Source organism: Argentina silus (assembly GCF_951799395.1).
Source record: "Argentina silus genome assembly, chromosome: 8".
In the NCBI taxonomy this organism is placed as follows: Eukaryota; Metazoa; Chordata; class Actinopteri; order Argentiniformes; family Argentinidae; genus Argentina; species Argentina silus.
This window is the reverse complement of record NC_139662.1, coordinates 8,163,938-8,182,606: the sequence shown is the minus strand read 5'-3', so window position 1 is coordinate 8,182,606 and position 18,669 is coordinate 8,163,938. Positions and strand designations below refer to the sequence as shown.

The window sequence follows — 18,669 nt, the reverse complement described above, 5'->3', positions numbered from 1 at the left end:
AGTGTCGTCTCTCCCTATACGCAGACTATGCACTGCTTGTAGGGCTCTCGACTACGAGAGCCTCCCTGAGGTTGTTTTTTTGCTGGGGAGGTATAGTAAATGTGTTGGTTGTTACATTTTTCTCACTTAGGGCCCCATAATAGTTTGAGCCGGCACTGCTTCAAGCGGGGGCAAACTATGACTATCGAAACACATTAGATTTTACAGTCCACATCGGAGGATGTGGATGTGTCGAGATGCCCAGACTGTTGTTCTGCTCAGAGAGAACTGTGCAGAGAGGTATAAACTGTACTGTTATCTCACGATAACACATCTCTGTGTCCTCCAAAACTCCTTTCCCCACTTCAATTGCATACATATGTTTTAAAGCCATTCATAAACACTTTTTTAAAACAATCAATAAATACTTGAATATCTGCTCGTTGTCAAGAGTGCCAGTGACAAAAAAATAAATTTAAAAAAGTGTTCTGGTAATGGTGTACCAGTGGAGGCTGGTGGAGGTAGAAATTGGAGGACGAGCTTGTTGTAATGCATGGAATGCAGCTTTCCTTGTGGAGTATAGTGCCTACCAGGTGCTATGTTCTGTGATATTAGAGGCCTGGGTTCATTATAGGGTCGTGAGATGGCCTTGCCGCTGCATGGTTAAATAATACATTTGTCCACTCTAGGTGGTTAGTATGCAGTGAGGCGCTGCTCTGTTGTGTTTGATTGGACACTAGTGGATGACTCAGAGATGTCTATGTCTATGCCATTTAGGCTCTTTTGTGATCTCTATCCAAAACACACATTAGTCCCAGACTCATCTTCAACGCCTGGCTGGCTCCCATTGTACGGTAAACCACTCACATTACGTCTGATATAATAAGGTGTGAGGTCATAGTGTGTAGTGTGTAACCTGAGTGTAGTCTGTATATCCTGCTAATGTAAAGCAGACATATGGGTACTGGAGTGTTTAGTTGTATGGATAAGGAGAGTGTAGAATCTCCCACTATATGTGACACCATATGAAACACTGATGTATACAGGTTGTTACTTTGAGTGGACAATATTCTATTTTTCCTCGCCATCTCATAAACACTAGGCTAACACTTGAGTATCGTCACTCTAATGCAAACACACACACACAAAAAATCATTGTGAAAAATAGGCATAATTGATATGTTAATACAGTACACATCATATTGAGAAATCCCTGTAAGATTGGATGGGAATAATATGGGTTGTACAATAACTCCATCTGCTGGCGACATGTGCGATCGAACCATCCAGAGGATTTCACTCAAGAATAGCTTGGGACCGCTGACTTGGACATATGCCACACCCTCTTTACCGCAAAAGGTGAGCTAGGCCTATATGATGATCAAGAGGGCGCTTTGACCGCAATGTTTAAGCTACCATACTCTGAGCAATATGACATCCTTTCGATAAACTTAAGAGTGAGTCAGGCCCCTTTTGTTATCAGACTTCAATGCCCCTAGTTGTTAATCATTAACAGTCAGTAACCTTGCTTGGCCACCTCCATGGTCATTGCCCGCAGAGGCAGAAGGACATCGGGGGTATTTTCCCAAAGCTGCTGTTGATATTAGCCTATTGTCCCCCAGAGAAATATTGCAACCATTTACCAACCTGTCTCGCGTCTCTCCCTGGTAAGTGCCCTTTTATAAATGTAGGCTACAGTTGTATTGTTGAACTTGTTGAACGTGCCGCGCCACTCCCGTTATGTTGACTAATTAGGTTGTAGGCTAGTTAACACGATTGTAAACAGGTGTTCGTGCTAAGAATATCTCAGATGGTTATAGAACTGTCATTCTTTGATACATCATCAATCTAATCATATTTGTCAGTTTTTGCTTTATTCTTGTCAACCGTTTTGGAACGTTTGGTAAAGTAATTATAATAGGTTAGTGTATTATTAGACCTACTTCAGAGCATTATTATGCCTCTGGCTCAGCAATCTGGCTCAATAGCTTATGTTTGTAGAGGGCCCGCCAATTTTGAGTTTAATAATACTCTCCTCTAGATGTGAGAAATGCTAAGAGACAGCTGTCCTCTATGGATGTGCAGTCAGCGGTGCAACAACACCTCAGACCCTCTCTGCTGTAAGTTTTTATGTTGCCTTTGGTGTAATTGAAAATGCAATATTTGTGCCTAAAATAAGCGCCAAGAAGGGAATCTATGTGGTGGTATGCATGTTAATATTTTATAATATCTAAAAACATGTTGGATATTGTTCGGAATGGAAGTGTGGGACTTAGCTTAGGAGTTATGTGCTACCGTTGGCTTTGTGATTAGAGTGTACTATACTTTACCATGAAATTGACTTGTTGTGTTCCTCCTGTATGTGCTTCAGATGAGGAGGGATCAGGTACATTGGCTGTGATCATCATCCCGTCCCTCCTGGCTCTCAGCACCGTGGTTGTCGTAGTCCTGATACTGTGCAGGTTCTTCTGGAAGAGACCAGCACCAGAGAGTGTCTCCAGCCCTGGCCCTGCCCGTTACACAAATGGTAAGAAATACATCTTGAAGTTAAAAGTCAAAAGCCTGGCTGTTGTAGGGCCTAGAGTTGTTTTGTATTTTCTTCAGACCATGTGACCTGAGGAAGGAAAAACATTGGGCTTTCAGTCAAGGTCATATCATATGGTCAGGAAAAACACACGGCTGACCCAAATAATGCTTAACAAGAACACAACTGCATTTCCCAGGCCAAGAGTGTGTGTCCATAAGCCCTGCTCCTTCATTGGTCCATAATGCAGTGGGTCCGTGGGAGATCCCTGGGGAGTGTGCTCTGGAGGGGCTGAAGTTCTGGCAGGCAGGCCGTTATGGTCCCATCTGCAGTGGCATGCTGAGAAAAGAGGCGACCTCTACTCCTGTGGTAGTAAAGACACTCCGCGGTACAGTATGTGCATAGTGAGGTTAGGAGTAACTTCACTAAGACACTCTCCATAAATAGTGAGCCTTACAGCAAAAATGTTAGGGTGTTGGAGACTCGCCGACAACTGCCCATCCCCAGAGTTTCCGAGATAAGGCCTGGAGGGGCTTCTGGTCCTGTCACAAACACAAGGTCAGGACAGATCACTGGCTCTCACTATGAGTAGCTATGTGGGATCTATTTTGGGGGAAGGGAACCAAGTTAGTCTGGGGTTTGGGAGCCCTATGTTTCCAAGAGGGAAGAACAACCAACATTTTTGAATTGACCCTCTACAGCAACTAATGTGAAACTTGATATTGTCCGTCTTTTGAAATACTGAACACTTGTACCTATCTCTTACAGTATGTACTATATAATATCCCCTCTCACCCAGATGGCTCCAACCAACCTCAGGCTAAGGAGTTTGTGGACTGGGTCCTGTTCCATGCTACAGTGTGTAAACATGACCATGTGGTCCAGATGCTGTACTGTCAGACACGGCGTCTGCCCATGTACCTGGTCTTGGAGTTCAGCAGTCCTGGAAACCTGCTTCACTTCCTCTGGACTTCGAGAAATGCAAGTGAAGATTGGATCACTGTTATATGGAATACTGAGATGCTAGATGCAATTCATTGAGTTCATGACTGTCATTTCGATTGCTTTGACAAAGTGAAATTGAATTGGTCCTAACTCTGTCTATCTCTGCACAACAGAGGGACCCTGAGTCCTTGCATTCGTCACAGCACTTCTCAGAGAGGTCTGTGTTTCTGGTTGCAAAGCAGGTGGCAGCTGGCCTGGTGAGTCTTTCTCTGGGGTGCATTAGATCCGTCCTAGTGTACAGCTGATGTTCCAAACCAAAGTATACCCCCCCCCCCCAAACCCACACTCCCATTTTGTCTTCAACACAGCAAAGATATTCAAAGCCCACAAAGTTAATACTGCGGGACTTATAAGTCATCACTAGGATGGTTCTAAAGCACCCCGGATTTTAGATCTAATGACCAAACAGAGGAACTGCACATCACAACACACTCTGTGCAGTGACTTCTGCACTGTTGGGCTACATTTTCTTTTGGGTTTTTTTTTGGCCTGATATCTTCTACTCTAGGACTATCTGTTGTCAGAGCACAGGCTGATGCATGGTGATGTCGCTGCACGGAACATCCTGATTGGCCCTGGGCTCTCAGCGAGGGTGTCTGGGTTGGGCCTGGCGTTCACGGGCCGTCAGAAGGACGCAGTGGCCAAGCGGCGGATGTCCGATGTGCCTCTCAAGTGGCAGGCTCCAGAGAGGATCATGAGGCAGCCCACCACAGACAGGAGTGATGTGTGAGTTTGGGGAATAAAACTAAAGTGGTTAGTACACAAAGTAGGCAAAGACTCAAAGTTCTCCTTTTTTTTTTTAATAGATATTCTTAATGCAGCAGTGGAGCTGAGCACTTTATTGAAAGTGAAACCAGTTTGAGACGACTTTTGCTTTGTGACATGGTGTATTATCATGCTGGAAGTAGCCATTAGAAGATGGGTAAATTGTGGCCATGAAGGGATGCACATGGTCAGCAACAATACTCAAATAGGCTGTGGCATTCAAGCGATGATTCATTGGTATTAACGGGGATTAACTTAAGTGTGCCAAGAAAACATTCCCCACACCATTACACCACCTCCACCATGAGAAGGTGTACAGGTGTTCCTAATAAAGTGTTTCATGAGTGTATATTCTTCATATATTATTGTTGAAGTAAATTGTTATTACATATGCTATTTTTACATCAGTTTTCTGATAAAATACTTCAATATCACTTTTCAGGTAAATGCTTGTTAGTGTGTTAACGTTTACATACTTGATTTATTTAGTTCTCCTCCTCAGATGGTCTTTTGGAATCTTCCTGTATGAAATGATCACCTTGGGTAATCTACAATCATTTTCTCTATAATATGTACAAGTACAAGTACATTTTATGAAGGTTTACTACAGTCTGCCATCTACTCTGCATCTCTTCTCCTTATCATCTTCTCCTTAGGCTCGCCCCCCTACCCTGAGCTGGAGCCTCTGTCTGTGTTCCTCCAACTGCAGAAGTCCTATCGGATGAAGAAGCCAGACAATTGTGGAGGACCGCTGTAAGTACATGACACTTAACACAACAGTATCATTATTTCAGAGATCATATAAGGTCCAGTCTTAGCTTTACAATTCCTCCACGGTGAAGCCACTTGTTTTAACCTTGTGAATGAAAAAATATTTTCTGAGTCACTGAACCACCATATAAACCAGTAAGAAAAAACAAAAACTGTCTCACTCAGCTATGACCTGATGAAGTACTGCTGGATGTGGAACTTCAAAGACCGTCCTGCGTTCTCCGCCATCATAAAGCTTTTGGAGTCTTACACCTACCTGGCAGACACGAAAGCCCTATGCACCCGGGAGGGTATAGACATCTTTGAGTACAGGAAGAAGGCAGGTGTGCTCCCCTGAACCGCCACTCAGGCCTGGTCTGCTGTAACGATGTAACAAGGAGGGCACATAGAAGAAGAGGTTCCCTGATAAAGCATGTTATTTGTGTGTGTGTGTGTGTGTGTGTGTGTGTGTGTGTGTGTGTGTGTGTGTCAAGTTGTGTATGTCCCAGCCATTCTGTGAGAAATTCCTTTAGGATGCTATGATGTATCTCAGTGAAATGCTGTGGATATGTGACCTGGATGAAGGTGTGGATGAGAGAACTGTGATGAATGCATTGTACTGTAAGTTTGAACAAAGTTGTTGGAGGAGCCACTGGTGGGGATTCGTTGGGAGACACTTGTCACTTTCAGAGCGTACAGTAAATTAATGTAGGAAAATAAACCACAGACATAGTTACCTCACAATTCTAAACACTTTCTTTCCCCCACACGTTTATGGGATCAATTTACAGTGTATTAAGTTCATACTGTACAGTATGTTCAAGAAACATGATTTTAAAAACATGCTATTGTCCTTTAAGAACCTCTTTTTATTGTCAAAAATGTACAGATTAAAAATACAGTTCTTCATGGTGTTTACTGGTTTATTATTGGGTTAGGGTCATTATGCTGTGCCTATTATGAAGATAATAATTCTAGACATGTATTACTGTGGCCATACAGTATGAGCACAACATAGCACCCACACAGGTGCATACATTAAAGTGGCCTTAAGTCTGTGTACACATTTGACTGTTGATTTTCTCCCTACCGTTGCAATATCATAAACTGTCAACAAACCCAACAGTTCATAGGCAGGTGGGAACAGACATTTACAGTACAGTTACATTGTACCACTGCTGTTGTCCAAACATTCCTCTTGAAGCCTCTGTGAAGCCCTAGCAAGTAGACCTCATGTTGTGTCCATCACTCCCACATCTAAAACCCTAAGAGAGAGAGAGGCACAGGGTTTATGTCCTCTAAACACATGCTTACAGATAACGGCAAGTTATGCACACAACACAAAATTTCTCCCTTAACCCGTAAACATACTGTATCTGTAAATAGCCTACAAGTCATGGGGTGAGGGTGCTTTAACATAGATGTTTGGGGAATGAAAGTGCAAGACCTCTTAAAACAGAGGCAAAGGTGCACAAATACCAAATAGAATCACATTGACAGGAAATGTATCTAACCACAGTGTCATTTGTTTGTCAAATTGAATGACAAACTATTACTGAGTTAGACAAAAAACCTGACCAAATGTTTGGTGTTGATAAAAGCACTGAGCGAGAGGTGCTTAGGTCACAGTTAGGATCGAAATCAAAATAAATGACAATTGTTGTTTCCACAATGGAAACATTTGTTGATACAGAATGTCTGAATGGGGAATGGTGGGAATGTACTCCAAGCACTCAATGATTGTAGTAAAATACTAGTAAAAAGCTCTCTCTTCTCAAAAATGCTTGAGGATTTCTCTAGCCTAAAATAAAGAAAAAATAAAATGCCAGTTGAGAATGCAGTTCGTGCTCTAAAAAACATCCAACTCAGAATATTGCTCAACTACCATATTTCCCCACACAATTCATATATACAATTACTGTGGTAGAGTAACAGTATTTGACATTTTAAATTGAACAGTATCATATATTTCAAACGCACTGTCCAAAATCCCCAACATCCATAGAGAGTTAACAATTCTTTGAAACAGTCACAGATATCAATTTCAGCATCTACAATACTGACAATACTGTGGAAAATATCTGTACTGTAAATTAAATGCCCTCATAAATCACAAGAATGCTCTTGGAAAGCATAAACACATACATGTACAGTATCAAAAACCATGAGATGTCATTGGTAACATGTAAGAGGGCAAAAACGTTGCAGATAGAAACATTGTCATGATTCCTACAGTATATGACACAGAAGCATGTTTGTTCTACATAAACTATACAATTCAATCTGTACATTCTGCAATGTTGTGCCCTGAACGTTACCGCGTATTGTGAGGATGTAGCGCTCATAGGCATTGATGTTGACACTGCAATCCATCCAACAATATCATTCTTTGCAGTGACTACAGCTTTTATTTTCAAATGACTTTCTAATACTGGAAATAACATGCTCTGTTGTACTCAGAAAGCACAGGCTAAAAACTAAAACAATTAAATGGGCTATTTTAGACCTTCAGGGATAGTTTGCAGAGAGGATGATTACACAAGACAGTACATTACACACAATGCTAAAAATGTTATGGGTACAGACACCCAAACCCTGTCTTTAATTCAAAATGGCCACCAAGGATTTCCCCATCAAGTTATCATTAAAAGGCAGTTCATTCTTACAGACATAAAAATGACCTTTTTATGATTCACACTAACCTCTACTGAATTCATACGTCTTTTAGAGTCATCACCTCAAAACAAACAAGGTATAATACAACACGTGGTCTCCTATGGGGGTGAGCCTGTTCTTTTTGGGTCTTCGGCACCAGCAGCCTAGAAGCCTTAGTTCACCCGGACGGGCCTTTAGTGAGCCTAGTGTGTGAGTTAGGGACAAGGCCACAACTTCCTCTACACTTTGCAGCTCCACAGGGACGTTGGAAACAAAATGTAGGACACAGACCACAACAGGTAGTACACACAGGCCGGAGGGAAAGAGGAACAGAAAACCATGACAACTCCTGTGAAAAAGAAAAAAAAAAAACATATCAAAAGTGAGCGTCAAATCCCTTTTCAAAGATTTACCATTTTTGAAGCGGGCTTCAGTCTCTGGCATCACCTCATAGTATCTTAACACATCTTTGATTCATACTGAACTTATCTAATGTCAAAGTGATCTCATACTGTCACCCATGTGGTGTGGTGCTTCTGCAGTAGTTCCTCTCTGTGCTGTCGAGTTTACCTCCTGCATAGATGGCCTTCTTCCAGGCCTGAGACTCCAGTACCCTGTCATGAGGGTAGAATCCCTGGCTGACCATGAAGAGGATCATGGCCACCGCGGTGCTGCGGAGCACGGCCATGTTCCCTCCAGTCAGCAGGGAGGCACAGGCCAGGATGGCTGAAGAGTAGATGCATGGCAGGCCTCGGTACATGAAGGGGATGCCTGCAGAGGAACACACAAACAGACAAGGGCTAATTAAGACCTTCTGAGAGAGTAGTCCATTGTGAAATACATTTAGGACTGCATGGGAAATGAATGGCAATGTTATATGATAGAGTATGTAAACTTCCAATATGTTGTTCTCAAAATATTTCCTTCTCTTACCACTGGAGAAGAAGCAGAGGCGGACAAACACGGACATGACGTAGCACATGCACAGGACGTTGTCCAGGAAGTCAGGTGTCCTCAGGAGCAATGAGGTTGCAATCCCAAAAGTGGTGAAATCGGCAAAATCATCCAATTTAGCACCTGAGACAAAAAGTGATTAGATGCACATTTACCATAAAAGCCTGACTGATTTACTAACTACTGTTACTAACCGCTGTATGGCTAGTCATGTGCATTTTCCTCTTACCAACTATCTAATCTCCTCTATGCTGATGGCCTAGTTTTCTCTGGGGGGGTCACACAGTGTTTACTTATTTGTTTGTATCTCAGTGTGTGTGTGCGTGCGTGCGTGCGTGCGTGCGTGCGTGAGTGCGCGCGCTCGTGTGTGTGTGTGTATAAAAGAGGGATTTCTGCAGTGGAAATTTCTGTGTCAGCCTAACAGGCCTGCCACCTTCCTCTGTAAACAACATTCCCAAATGCCAGTGTCTCTTTATCCCTCTAGAGCAAGGGAGCATGTTTTCAGCGTGCTCTGAGCATGAGGTGATTCTGACCACAGCTCAAATGAACGAGATGAAATTCCACAGCCCAGGGTCAAAAATTTTAGCAATTTCAGATATGCTGAGAGCCCAAAGCATCGGGATAAAACAGACAATTGGTGCATGATCCCTCGAATTAGACTGCTTAATCAGAAAGTGATTGTTCAATCGACAAAAAAAGAGGGGGGGGGGGGGGGGGACACAACAACGCCCACCTGCAAAGTCATGCAGAAAAACAATCTCGGGACACAAAAGCCCACTGAAATATCCGTGTGATGGCATATTGTGGTGCACCTGGGAGCTATTTCAGGCAGCTGAGCAGACGTGACTATCTACACACACAGGGGTCATCGTGTTAAAAGCCACCTGTGCGTTTTCATTTGATATCATGCCGTGACCTTTTGAGAATGTGCTGTGGATACTATAATGGCCCTGTGACTCCCCAGGCCCCAGGAATGAACAACACTGTGGTAGAGGACCGGGCCGTATGCCAATGTCTCCGTTGTGAAGTTTGGCTGTGGTCAGAGCTAAAGAACACACTCCACTCACCCAGTGCAGAGCATGCATCCAATCGCCTGGCAACTGCTCCATCTGCCAAATCCAGCAGGTAGCCAATCAGGACCAGCCAGCATGCAGCATACTGGTGGCTGGAAAAAAGCAGGGTAAAACGGTTGCGTTTAGCCATTTATTTACAATCGGCCTCAGGTCAAAGAAAACACTTGTAATAAGGAGTTGAACAGTGTTTGTTGAACCCAAAAGCAGTGTAGATATCTAGATTTCAACATTATGGATCGAAAATGCTACTTGAACGACATATTTCAAATACAGTATATTGAAACAGCGTTGAAAACACGGCCTTAGAATTGAGTCATGTTTTGCAGCAGATCTGGTAATGTGACCTCGCTGAGCTCTCCCTCTCTTCCCGAAACAAAGCTCAGCGTATTGGCAGGATTTTTATGTACACACTGTCCACTGCCACATTGGTGCGTTGGGTCAACTGTCAATAAGCCTCTTAAACAACTTGTTTTGAAAAAAAAAGCAACACACAACAGACAATGATGTACTGTACAATAACTTACTTTCCCTTTTCAAAACCATTCCAATCCATTCTAAACAAACCCAGAATAGTGGATAGTTGCTGCACATGAGATACATACAGTGCTTGTAGCCTTACTATGCTTTCCATCAAATTGTGCGTGCGTGCGTGCGTGCGTGCGTGCGTGCGTGCGTATATTTACTCACCCGCTCAGGCTGCAGAGAATGGAGGCCATGCCCATGGTCATGTTGGCTACAGAAAGAGCGTTGGCTGCATTTTTCCGTGCAAATTCCTTGAGCTTGAGTCCAGTGGCATGCTCACTCAGGAAAAGCTTGTTGGTACGCTGGAAAAAACCTGGGACCAGGCGAGGAGAGCTAATTAAATGGTGGTCTATCTTAAATGATGTTAACAACTGTTGGTCTAAAGAGGACTGCTAAGTTCTTAAGACTATAACTATAAGACTATACTCAAGCTTCTGCATGTCTAGGGTGCCATCCTGTACATGAGTGCATTGGTTGTTGATTAATGATCAGTTTTAGCTAACCGTGTTTGACTTGTAATGGCTTACTACTTCTGTGGCTTTCCAAGACTAGGATAACAATACCATAGTGAAATTAATAGCTGAACCAGCAAGCTGTCCAACAGGATGAGAGAAAATAATAGTCAAGAAGAAACACCCCATGCACCCACCCTACAGCATCCAAATTGATATTTGAAAGAAGAACACAAAAAATGACCACATTCTGAGTATAGAGGAGTGATCATTTCTGTGAATATTACATAAAATCTTATGTATCAAAAAAATGTTGTTGTTTTTTTACTTACAACACTAAACAAAATGATCCATCTAATAAAAAGTTGCATCACTTACCAAGAAGTATGTTTATTGGGGACCCACCTTATGATATAGTTATGCACTTTTCAGAGTAAAACACTTGGTGTGGTTACTATCATATACAGTAGAATCATTGGTAGGTAAAGCATGCAGGATTCAAGTCAAATGACTAAATAAGCAATAGTAAAGACCTATGCCACATGTAATCATTTTACTGTCTATGTTCATAAGTTTACAAATAAACATAAATAGTAAATGTCTAACTGTGACTAGTGGGGGAGGGACTATCCACACACAGTGAAGTACAGGGACTACTGTGCCCACATACATCCAGTACAGTGCTGTGTTGTAATCTTTACAGAGATTTGTTGACACCATTTCAGATTTATTGACCTCATTTAAATACTAGGCTAATGATCCATTAGGCTGTTTGTCTGAATGCACAGTGACCTGAAACAATGGTAAAGGGCATTGCAACATCACAGTCATGGACGACTGTTGAAAATCATCAACAACAACGTATTTTTATCTCTTTTTTTTTTTTGGTAACAGATTTTATTTCTGGATTATACATGGTTAAATTACATTGTGGAAGGTAAGTGTTGCTACATGTTACTCTACTTGTATGAGGTTACTACAAAGTAACCTAATACATTGGAATTACATTGTTATACAGTACTTAAAGATTAATTACATGGTGCACAGTAAGAACACTTTAGACAGACTTCTAATGGCTCAATCTTGATTAGTGTGTGGGAAAGCATCAAAGGTCATCTTACTCAGCAAGCTAGCTGGAGTGTCTGCTCTGCTGACACTGCCTCACGAAGGCCAGAGCTGTTTTTGCCCCTAAAAAGCTGTGAAGATTTTTAATGAAGACAAACAAAGGGATCTTTGTCCTTAAGGGTGTCGGCTCTGGGAGTTGAAATTTCCCAGGGAATGTAACCATAGGTGATCAAATTAGCCAAGAGTTTCCAGCAAAGACTGACTACTACTTCAGACAGTGTAGGGCTAACAACATGCTATTTTCCTAGGTTAAAGTACAGTAGCATTCCCTTTTAAAACTAAGATAATCTAACTTCTGTATGTGAAAGAGGTTAAAGTCATGTTCCTACTATTCTGTTTTGCACACTGAACTTGCTGTGATTCCAAAGCCAGGCGAGTTCAACAGACTCTTCATCTGAAAGAAAACAGTGCATGAGACACAGCACAGAGCCCACAACAACTTTTAAGAAGTCTACTTGACAGCATGCTTCTCGTTTGTGATTTACAGTTGACTTTACACACCCTCTGAGGTGATGTGTGACAAATAAACTCAAATCCTCAGACTAGAAAACATGCAGACTCAATAAGCAGAGATACATTTATCTACTGTACTGTTGATCTCACACATTTGTTTCCTCTGCCTACAACGTAAAGAATATGGACATATTCAGAAATATATTAATAGTCATCGATGCCGAGAGGAATTCACTTCAAAATAACCATTATTTGTCCTAATCTTTTTTTATTATTATTATTTTTTATGCCCAGCTTGTGCTTCACAATTAACTGGAGAGGGACCTGCCACGTCTAACAGCCATGAAAAGCTCTACTCCAGCCAGTCAATATGGTCTCACTCACTGATACATCCAGTACAAGTATCAAGCCAGAGTCAGACACATGACACATGTCTCTATTTCTGGACCACTGCCTGATGAGAGTGAGGCATGATGGGAGCCGTAGTTATGTAACTGCACTGCCATGTTACCTTGTAACAGTCTGGAAGAGATGCCAGGGGGGAAATTAAGGAATGTGCACATTAGACAGTTATTGTACATGCACATTAATTGTTTTCTTCAAACTCGGTGGATGCTTCTTTTCATTTAATTTTTCAATTGACAATTTTAGAAATATTATATTACAAAATAATGACAAGGGAAACTTACAATAGGCAGAATGCAGTCTACAACAATCATGTAATAATATACTGTACAGTATATTGTATGTAGATGTACAGTAGTGCTTATAAACACTTTGTGGTATGTAACCCCCTGTGATCTCATGTTCAGAAACTAAAGTAAAGCTAAGAATACTTTCAAAACAACATACAAGAACAAATGAACTGCACTGAGAGACATCTTGATGTCAAATGTATGATCGTCATCATCATCATCATCATCATCCCTCCCGCTTCAGTTAATAAAATCAGGAAAACTTGGATCTCAGATGGTAAAAGCAGGCACTCACATTAGCGTAGGCTATAGAGCCTAATGATCATGATTCTAGTGGTTTAGACCTGTCCTCACACGCTTTTTAAACTTGTGTCTTCCCTTGCCTTGCTATGTTATTATTGGCTATAACCATCCTCTGAACTTCAAAAGAATATAGACTACACTACCAAGACAGTCACACGACACATTGGTAAAAACAACTAAAACAGGATTTACAACATTCTGACAATTGTGTACGGTGGTTGCAGCTTGATAAGGAATAAACAAACTGGAAAAAGAAATTCTGAATTCAGAAACAAGCACATACCAGAGGAGGGAGTCAACAGGATCATGATTGTCTCTGGGTCTGCTCACAGCACAGCAGCTGAAAATAATCAACAGTTAACGTTCAGTAACAGATAATCATTACCACCTATACAGTACATAGTAACATGCTTTTCATATTTGTACACAATTGTAACAAATCATTGTCATACCTGCTGCATTCATCTGTGGCAGACCTATTCCTGATGTGATTGTTGATGTTGTTGACGTTGCATTCTAATAGATGTAAAATAGATTCTAAACAGCCATTCTATCCATTTATGGGATATATTTTTGCTGGAATTGCGAATATAAGGACTAAAGTGTTTTTTTAGGATTAGATGAGTTTCAAAGGGTCTTTTCTACAGCAGCTCATTCACAAGCGAAAATCCTCAACAAGGAAATTGCTTCAATAATAGTTATACATTAAAGATGATGATTTTGCGGCCATATTAGGTAAGACAGTGATCCATACAGTATGATATGTATAGGGCTATAGCTACATGTTCAGCTGAAGCTGGAAGGTTGCTTTCCTTAGCTTGTCATCCTCTGTATAGCATCTTTAAAGGGATGTTCCACTTCTTTAAAACATATTCCTGGTTTGGCCGTGACCTTTGTGGAGTTGATTTGCCCAGACAGTTTTTAGTTACATATGTTGCTTCCTTAGATACTGAGTTGTCATATTTTGGGCACAATATTTATTCTAGAAATATGTCCAAAACATCTTGCAGACACTCTAAAGTCATAATATGACAGAATCCCTCTCTGAAGACTGGGTCTGCATTATTTTATTTTTTGCATTACTTTGTTAGACTGTAATACACTTTAGCATTTTCATTTCAAAAAGTCTTCAGAGGGTGATTCTCTCTTAGTACTAGTTAGTTTGGAGTGTCTGCAAGGTGTTTTGGACATATTTTCAGAATAAATGGGGCCCTACGGGGCCCAAAATATGTATCTAAAGAAAATATGTACAGCTTACAGTTGAGCTAATCAACTACAGCCAAGGTCAGGGCCAAACCAGGAAAAAAAAACATAAAAAGGTGGAACATCCCTTTAAAAAAAGAAAAAAAACATTAACACAGACCCTGAATGCCCCATACACTATTCTGTCCATGACACAGCTCACGGATTGACTGAAATAGTATGCAAATGATTTGCTTTATCGTTGTACAACTTAATTTCATTATTTTAATCGGTCTTAATATCATATTATCAAAGTTATATGATTGGCCTATTATTATATGGTCATATCATATTAGGCCATCTTTTTGACATTTTAAAGATTATGTAATGTAAGCTAAATGGTATAGGCTACTTCTATAGGTACAGCAGCTACTTCAATCCCCAATATGCGTGCAATATGTATGTGCAATAATAGTGACATATTAACAGAGTTCAACTGACAAAAAGATGTCACAATTGAATGAACAGTAGTAGTGAGCCTATCAGAACTACCCTCGTCAATTTGGTCATAAATACGGATATAACAGTTCAAGGTCGGATTTTATCGCTTGAACACATTTAATTACCAAATATGATCATTATTATGATCCAACCACCTGCAACCTACATACATCCACTTTGCTTAGTTGATATACTTCAGATCACGTCTGTTACTGCGCTCGCATGGATGCGCCTCTGGATGCGCAGTTTAGCACTACGAGACCCACCTAGTCTCTATTAGTCTGGAGTGTAATGACTAGGCTACGTAGAGTAGATCATTTCGTAGTAGATCACATCACATCATCATCATCATCATCATCATAATCATTATCATTACACGATGTACAGTATGATCCCAACTGACTGAAATGAATTAGGCTAAAAAACCGTGTAGCATTTTTTGGTGCGTCATAGGGTGTAAATGACAATGGGTCGCTGATAGCGACAGGATATTGTTCATAATCACTGGATAATGAGTAAATACTCGTCTTAATGTGCAATAACCGTAAGGTGATAATAATAATGATGCTACAGCACTCTGACTTACCTGGAATGACCTTCAAAGATGATGCAGCTGAAATATGTGCAAATGATTGACACGTCAAGATGGCAATGGATAAATCTTAATAAATAAATCTCTCTTCTGTTCATTTACTTCGTCATGTGTTTTAAATGACTGTTTATTGCATCCCCCAAATCGTTCCTGTTATTCACCTGTCAGACACATCTCAGTCCGTTTTTCACCGCGTCGCTTTTTAAAGCCCTAGGATGAATCCACTGGAATATTCCACCGGATGTGACGACTGAAACCCTCTAGGTTTTTCCATCTAACTACTAGGCTACTAAATTTGAATAATGTAAGTGTCAAAACTTCATTGAGGATGTTTTCTGGGGAGGTCCTCTGATATTGACACTAAAAACAAAACAGTCTTTTAATAGTGAGATATAAGTTTTACTCAGCTAAGAAAGTCAATTTGATGCACATACAAAGTGATCATGACCATTTCATTAGCAACATAGCCAATTCACATTGATATGTCACTCTATAACCAGTAAATCAACTTTAGATGCACAGTTGCTGTGAGAAATCTTGACAGTCCACCATCAAACACATACGTGAATTTTTTTTTTCATGATCTTTTAATTCAAGTGTGAAGGAATAATCCTTTCTCCCTAATAAATTTGGTTGGGTATCGAACTCCAAAATATAGTGAATGAAGACATGTACAAATCTAATAACAATGATCAATAATACATTTTAATACAAGCTTGCAGGGGTACAATAGTGTCTCTCTCTAAGAGGTAACCAGAGTAAGTCAGGGGTACAGAGAAAAGGGTGCAGTACTTATAGGAGAGAAAGCTTCCTATACATTCAATTCCATAGTATGGCCCAGCCATATAAGTCTCTTTCTTGGTCTTTTCCCAACATTCAGTTTCCCAACATTCAGAACTGGAAGGTTAAGCACCCAACCACACGTGAATGTCTCACAGACTAACCTTGATTGTACATACATATTGTTCTGCATTGTGTTCTTTAATCTATGCAACAATAGTTATGCAAAATGATGAATACATGCAATTATATATCGTATCCACCGGGGCCTTGCACCAGGGCACCAGGGTTCGTATCCCTCCCCCTCCCCCCACCCTCTCCCTAGTCCGGGATCGTATCCACCGGGGCCTTTGTACCCACCCCAACCCACACCCCTTACCCTGACAGGGTTCGTATCGCCCCCCCCCCCACCACACACACACACACTCAGACACACTGTCTATCATATACATTTGCTGTACTGTTATCCTGATGACATTGTATCCTGTGTAAATGAATTATCGTGTCTTTCTCTATCTCTCTGAGTTACTGTCTGCTGTGAGGTCACACCAGATCGGGATGTCCCACACTCATCATGACAATTTGTATTTTGTACTTTCTGCCTGCCCAAACTCGACATCTATTGCATGCCTGACCGTCCTGGTAGGGGGATCCCTCTCTGAGTAGCCCCTCCTAAGGTTTCTTCCATTTTTTATTTTTCCTGTAAGGTTTTATGTGGGAGTTTTTTCTTGTCCTTTACGAGGGTCTCAGGTTGGGGGGTGTCGTGTGCCAACACTTATTGTCTTTCATATTTGGGCATTATGAAACCCTTTTTAGACTGTAACAGTGATTAAGGGCTATACCAGTCGATGTTAATCGAATAGAATGGAATTTTATTTTATTATCTATTACCATTATTTGTACTATCCTAGCATGTACTATTGTTTTTATCTGTTTTGTTATCTGTTTTGCTTGGGTTTTACTTGAATTGTGCTTTAATTATCTACCATTGTTAGTATCTTTTTAACATGTAGGTTACTGCTGTTTATTTATTGTTTTTCTATTTCACTTTTCTTCGATTGTATTATTATTTAATTTTTTTCACTTGCCTTAAATTGCCGAAGTTAACTCCAAACACAGGCATGGCACTTTGTGCAGGATCTTAAAAAGGTTAATGAAGGTAAAGAACTGACAAAGACGCCACAGCAATTCAGATTTGGGTTTGAGTCCCAAACACCTGGGGAACAGGTATTCTAAGGTAAAGAAAACTAAATTGCTGCTAATAATTGCATGATGTCTTTTTTGCTTTTTTATTATTTTTTTTAAATACTTTTTAAACTAAATTGCTGCTTGCCTTGATTTTTATGTACAGCACTTTGAGCTGCAGTCTCTGTACGAAAATGTGCTCTATAAATAAATGTATTGATAATAATAATAATAATGATTATTATTATTATTATTACTACTACTACTAATACTACTACTACTACTACTAATAATAATAATACTATTATACAAAATCATTTTGTATAACTATAATAATAATAATAATAATTAATAATAATAATAATTATTATTATTATTATAGTTATACAAAATGATTAATAAATTCAATTATAGTTATACAAAATGATTTACCTTCCACACAAGTTATTTTGAAAATAGTTGGCTCTATGTGTTATGGGCTCCATGGGCTCCATTTGTGGGGCAAAGTATATATATACTCAATGCTATATCCCCATACAATCATCAAGTTCAGTCCCGTAACTTTGGAATTGGGATTTAGCACTTCTAAAGATGAACACGAAAAAACGTAGCTTCCTGAAAAAATATGGCATTATGAGAAGATGAATAGCTACTTGTCGGAATCATGACTCACAGAGGGAGAATATCACCACGTTATGGTTGTAGAGTATGTGACATGACACACCCTTAATTCAGTGATTGTGTCAGTGCACCACAGGAGAAAACAAACAAATTCCTCACATGAACTCATTTCATTGTAGTGCTAAATCCTACATTTCTAAAGAACTCAGTCCTCCACGAGTCCAGCCATCCAATTTTAGACTACATAGCGTTCAGACGTTGTATGTGAGGTATTCTGATAATTGTGTCACCATATCCTTTTCACACAGACATTGCTCACTGTGGTTAACCTGGAGGCTACCGTATACTGTACATATACAATGAAACATGAATAGGTACTTGCGAATGTAAAGATATGCACAATACTATCAGATATCACAAACCTACAGCAACACACATAAGAAAATTGATTTACAGGTATGTCAATGGATGACTTTAGCTCTTACAGTCCATGGCAGCCATTAGGATGTATTAACACTACAGGCCCATCATGATAGATAACTCACACATAACC

At 40.4% G+C, this 18,669-nt stretch overlaps 2 protein-coding genes across 7 annotated transcripts; one reads left to right on the top strand and one right to left on the bottom strand.

Moving 5' to 3' along the window:
- Positions 1 to 2,052: 2,052 nt before the first annotated feature.
- LOC310808901 (tyrosine-protein kinase STYK1) lies at positions 2,053 to 5,381 on the top strand (the record flags this gene model as incomplete). The annotated part of the gene is given in 10 exon segments (XM_083676000.1): positions 2,053 to 2,069; positions 2,071 to 2,099; positions 2,351 to 2,506; positions 2,754 to 2,891; positions 3,303 to 3,484; positions 3,622 to 3,705; positions 4,017 to 4,234; positions 4,776 to 4,816; positions 4,930 to 5,026; positions 5,210 to 5,381. Coding segments are annotated over 10 exon segments (1,134 nt in total).
- Positions 5,382 to 5,877: 496 nt separating this feature from the next.
- Positions 5,878 to 15,773, bottom strand: tmem269 (transmembrane protein 269). 6 transcript variants are annotated; one of them, XM_083675602.1, is made up of 9 exons: positions 15,692 to 15,738; positions 15,525 to 15,551; positions 13,539 to 13,595; positions 12,134 to 12,198; positions 10,393 to 10,540; positions 9,700 to 9,797; positions 8,612 to 8,755; positions 8,249 to 8,449; positions 5,878 to 8,027 (listed from the first exon to the last, which is right to left on the bottom strand). In XM_083675602.1, the coding sequence occupies exons 5-9, from the start codon at positions 10,431 to 10,433 to the stop codon at positions 7,918 to 7,920; spliced, it is 594 nt and encodes a 197-aa protein (XP_083531728.1). In that variant the 5' UTR covers positions 10,434 to 10,540; positions 12,134 to 12,198; positions 13,539 to 13,595; positions 15,525 to 15,551; positions 15,692 to 15,738; the 3' UTR covers positions 5,878 to 7,917. The 6 variants fall into 6 exon arrangements, with proteins under 6 accessions (XP_083531728.1, XP_083531723.1, XP_083531726.1 ...); XM_083675597.1 differs by lacking the exon at positions 12,134 to 12,198 and having other exon boundaries at positions 15,692 to 15,773; XM_083675600.1 differs by having other exon boundaries at positions 10,393 to 12,198.
- Positions 15,774 to 18,669: the final 2,896 nt, after the last annotated feature.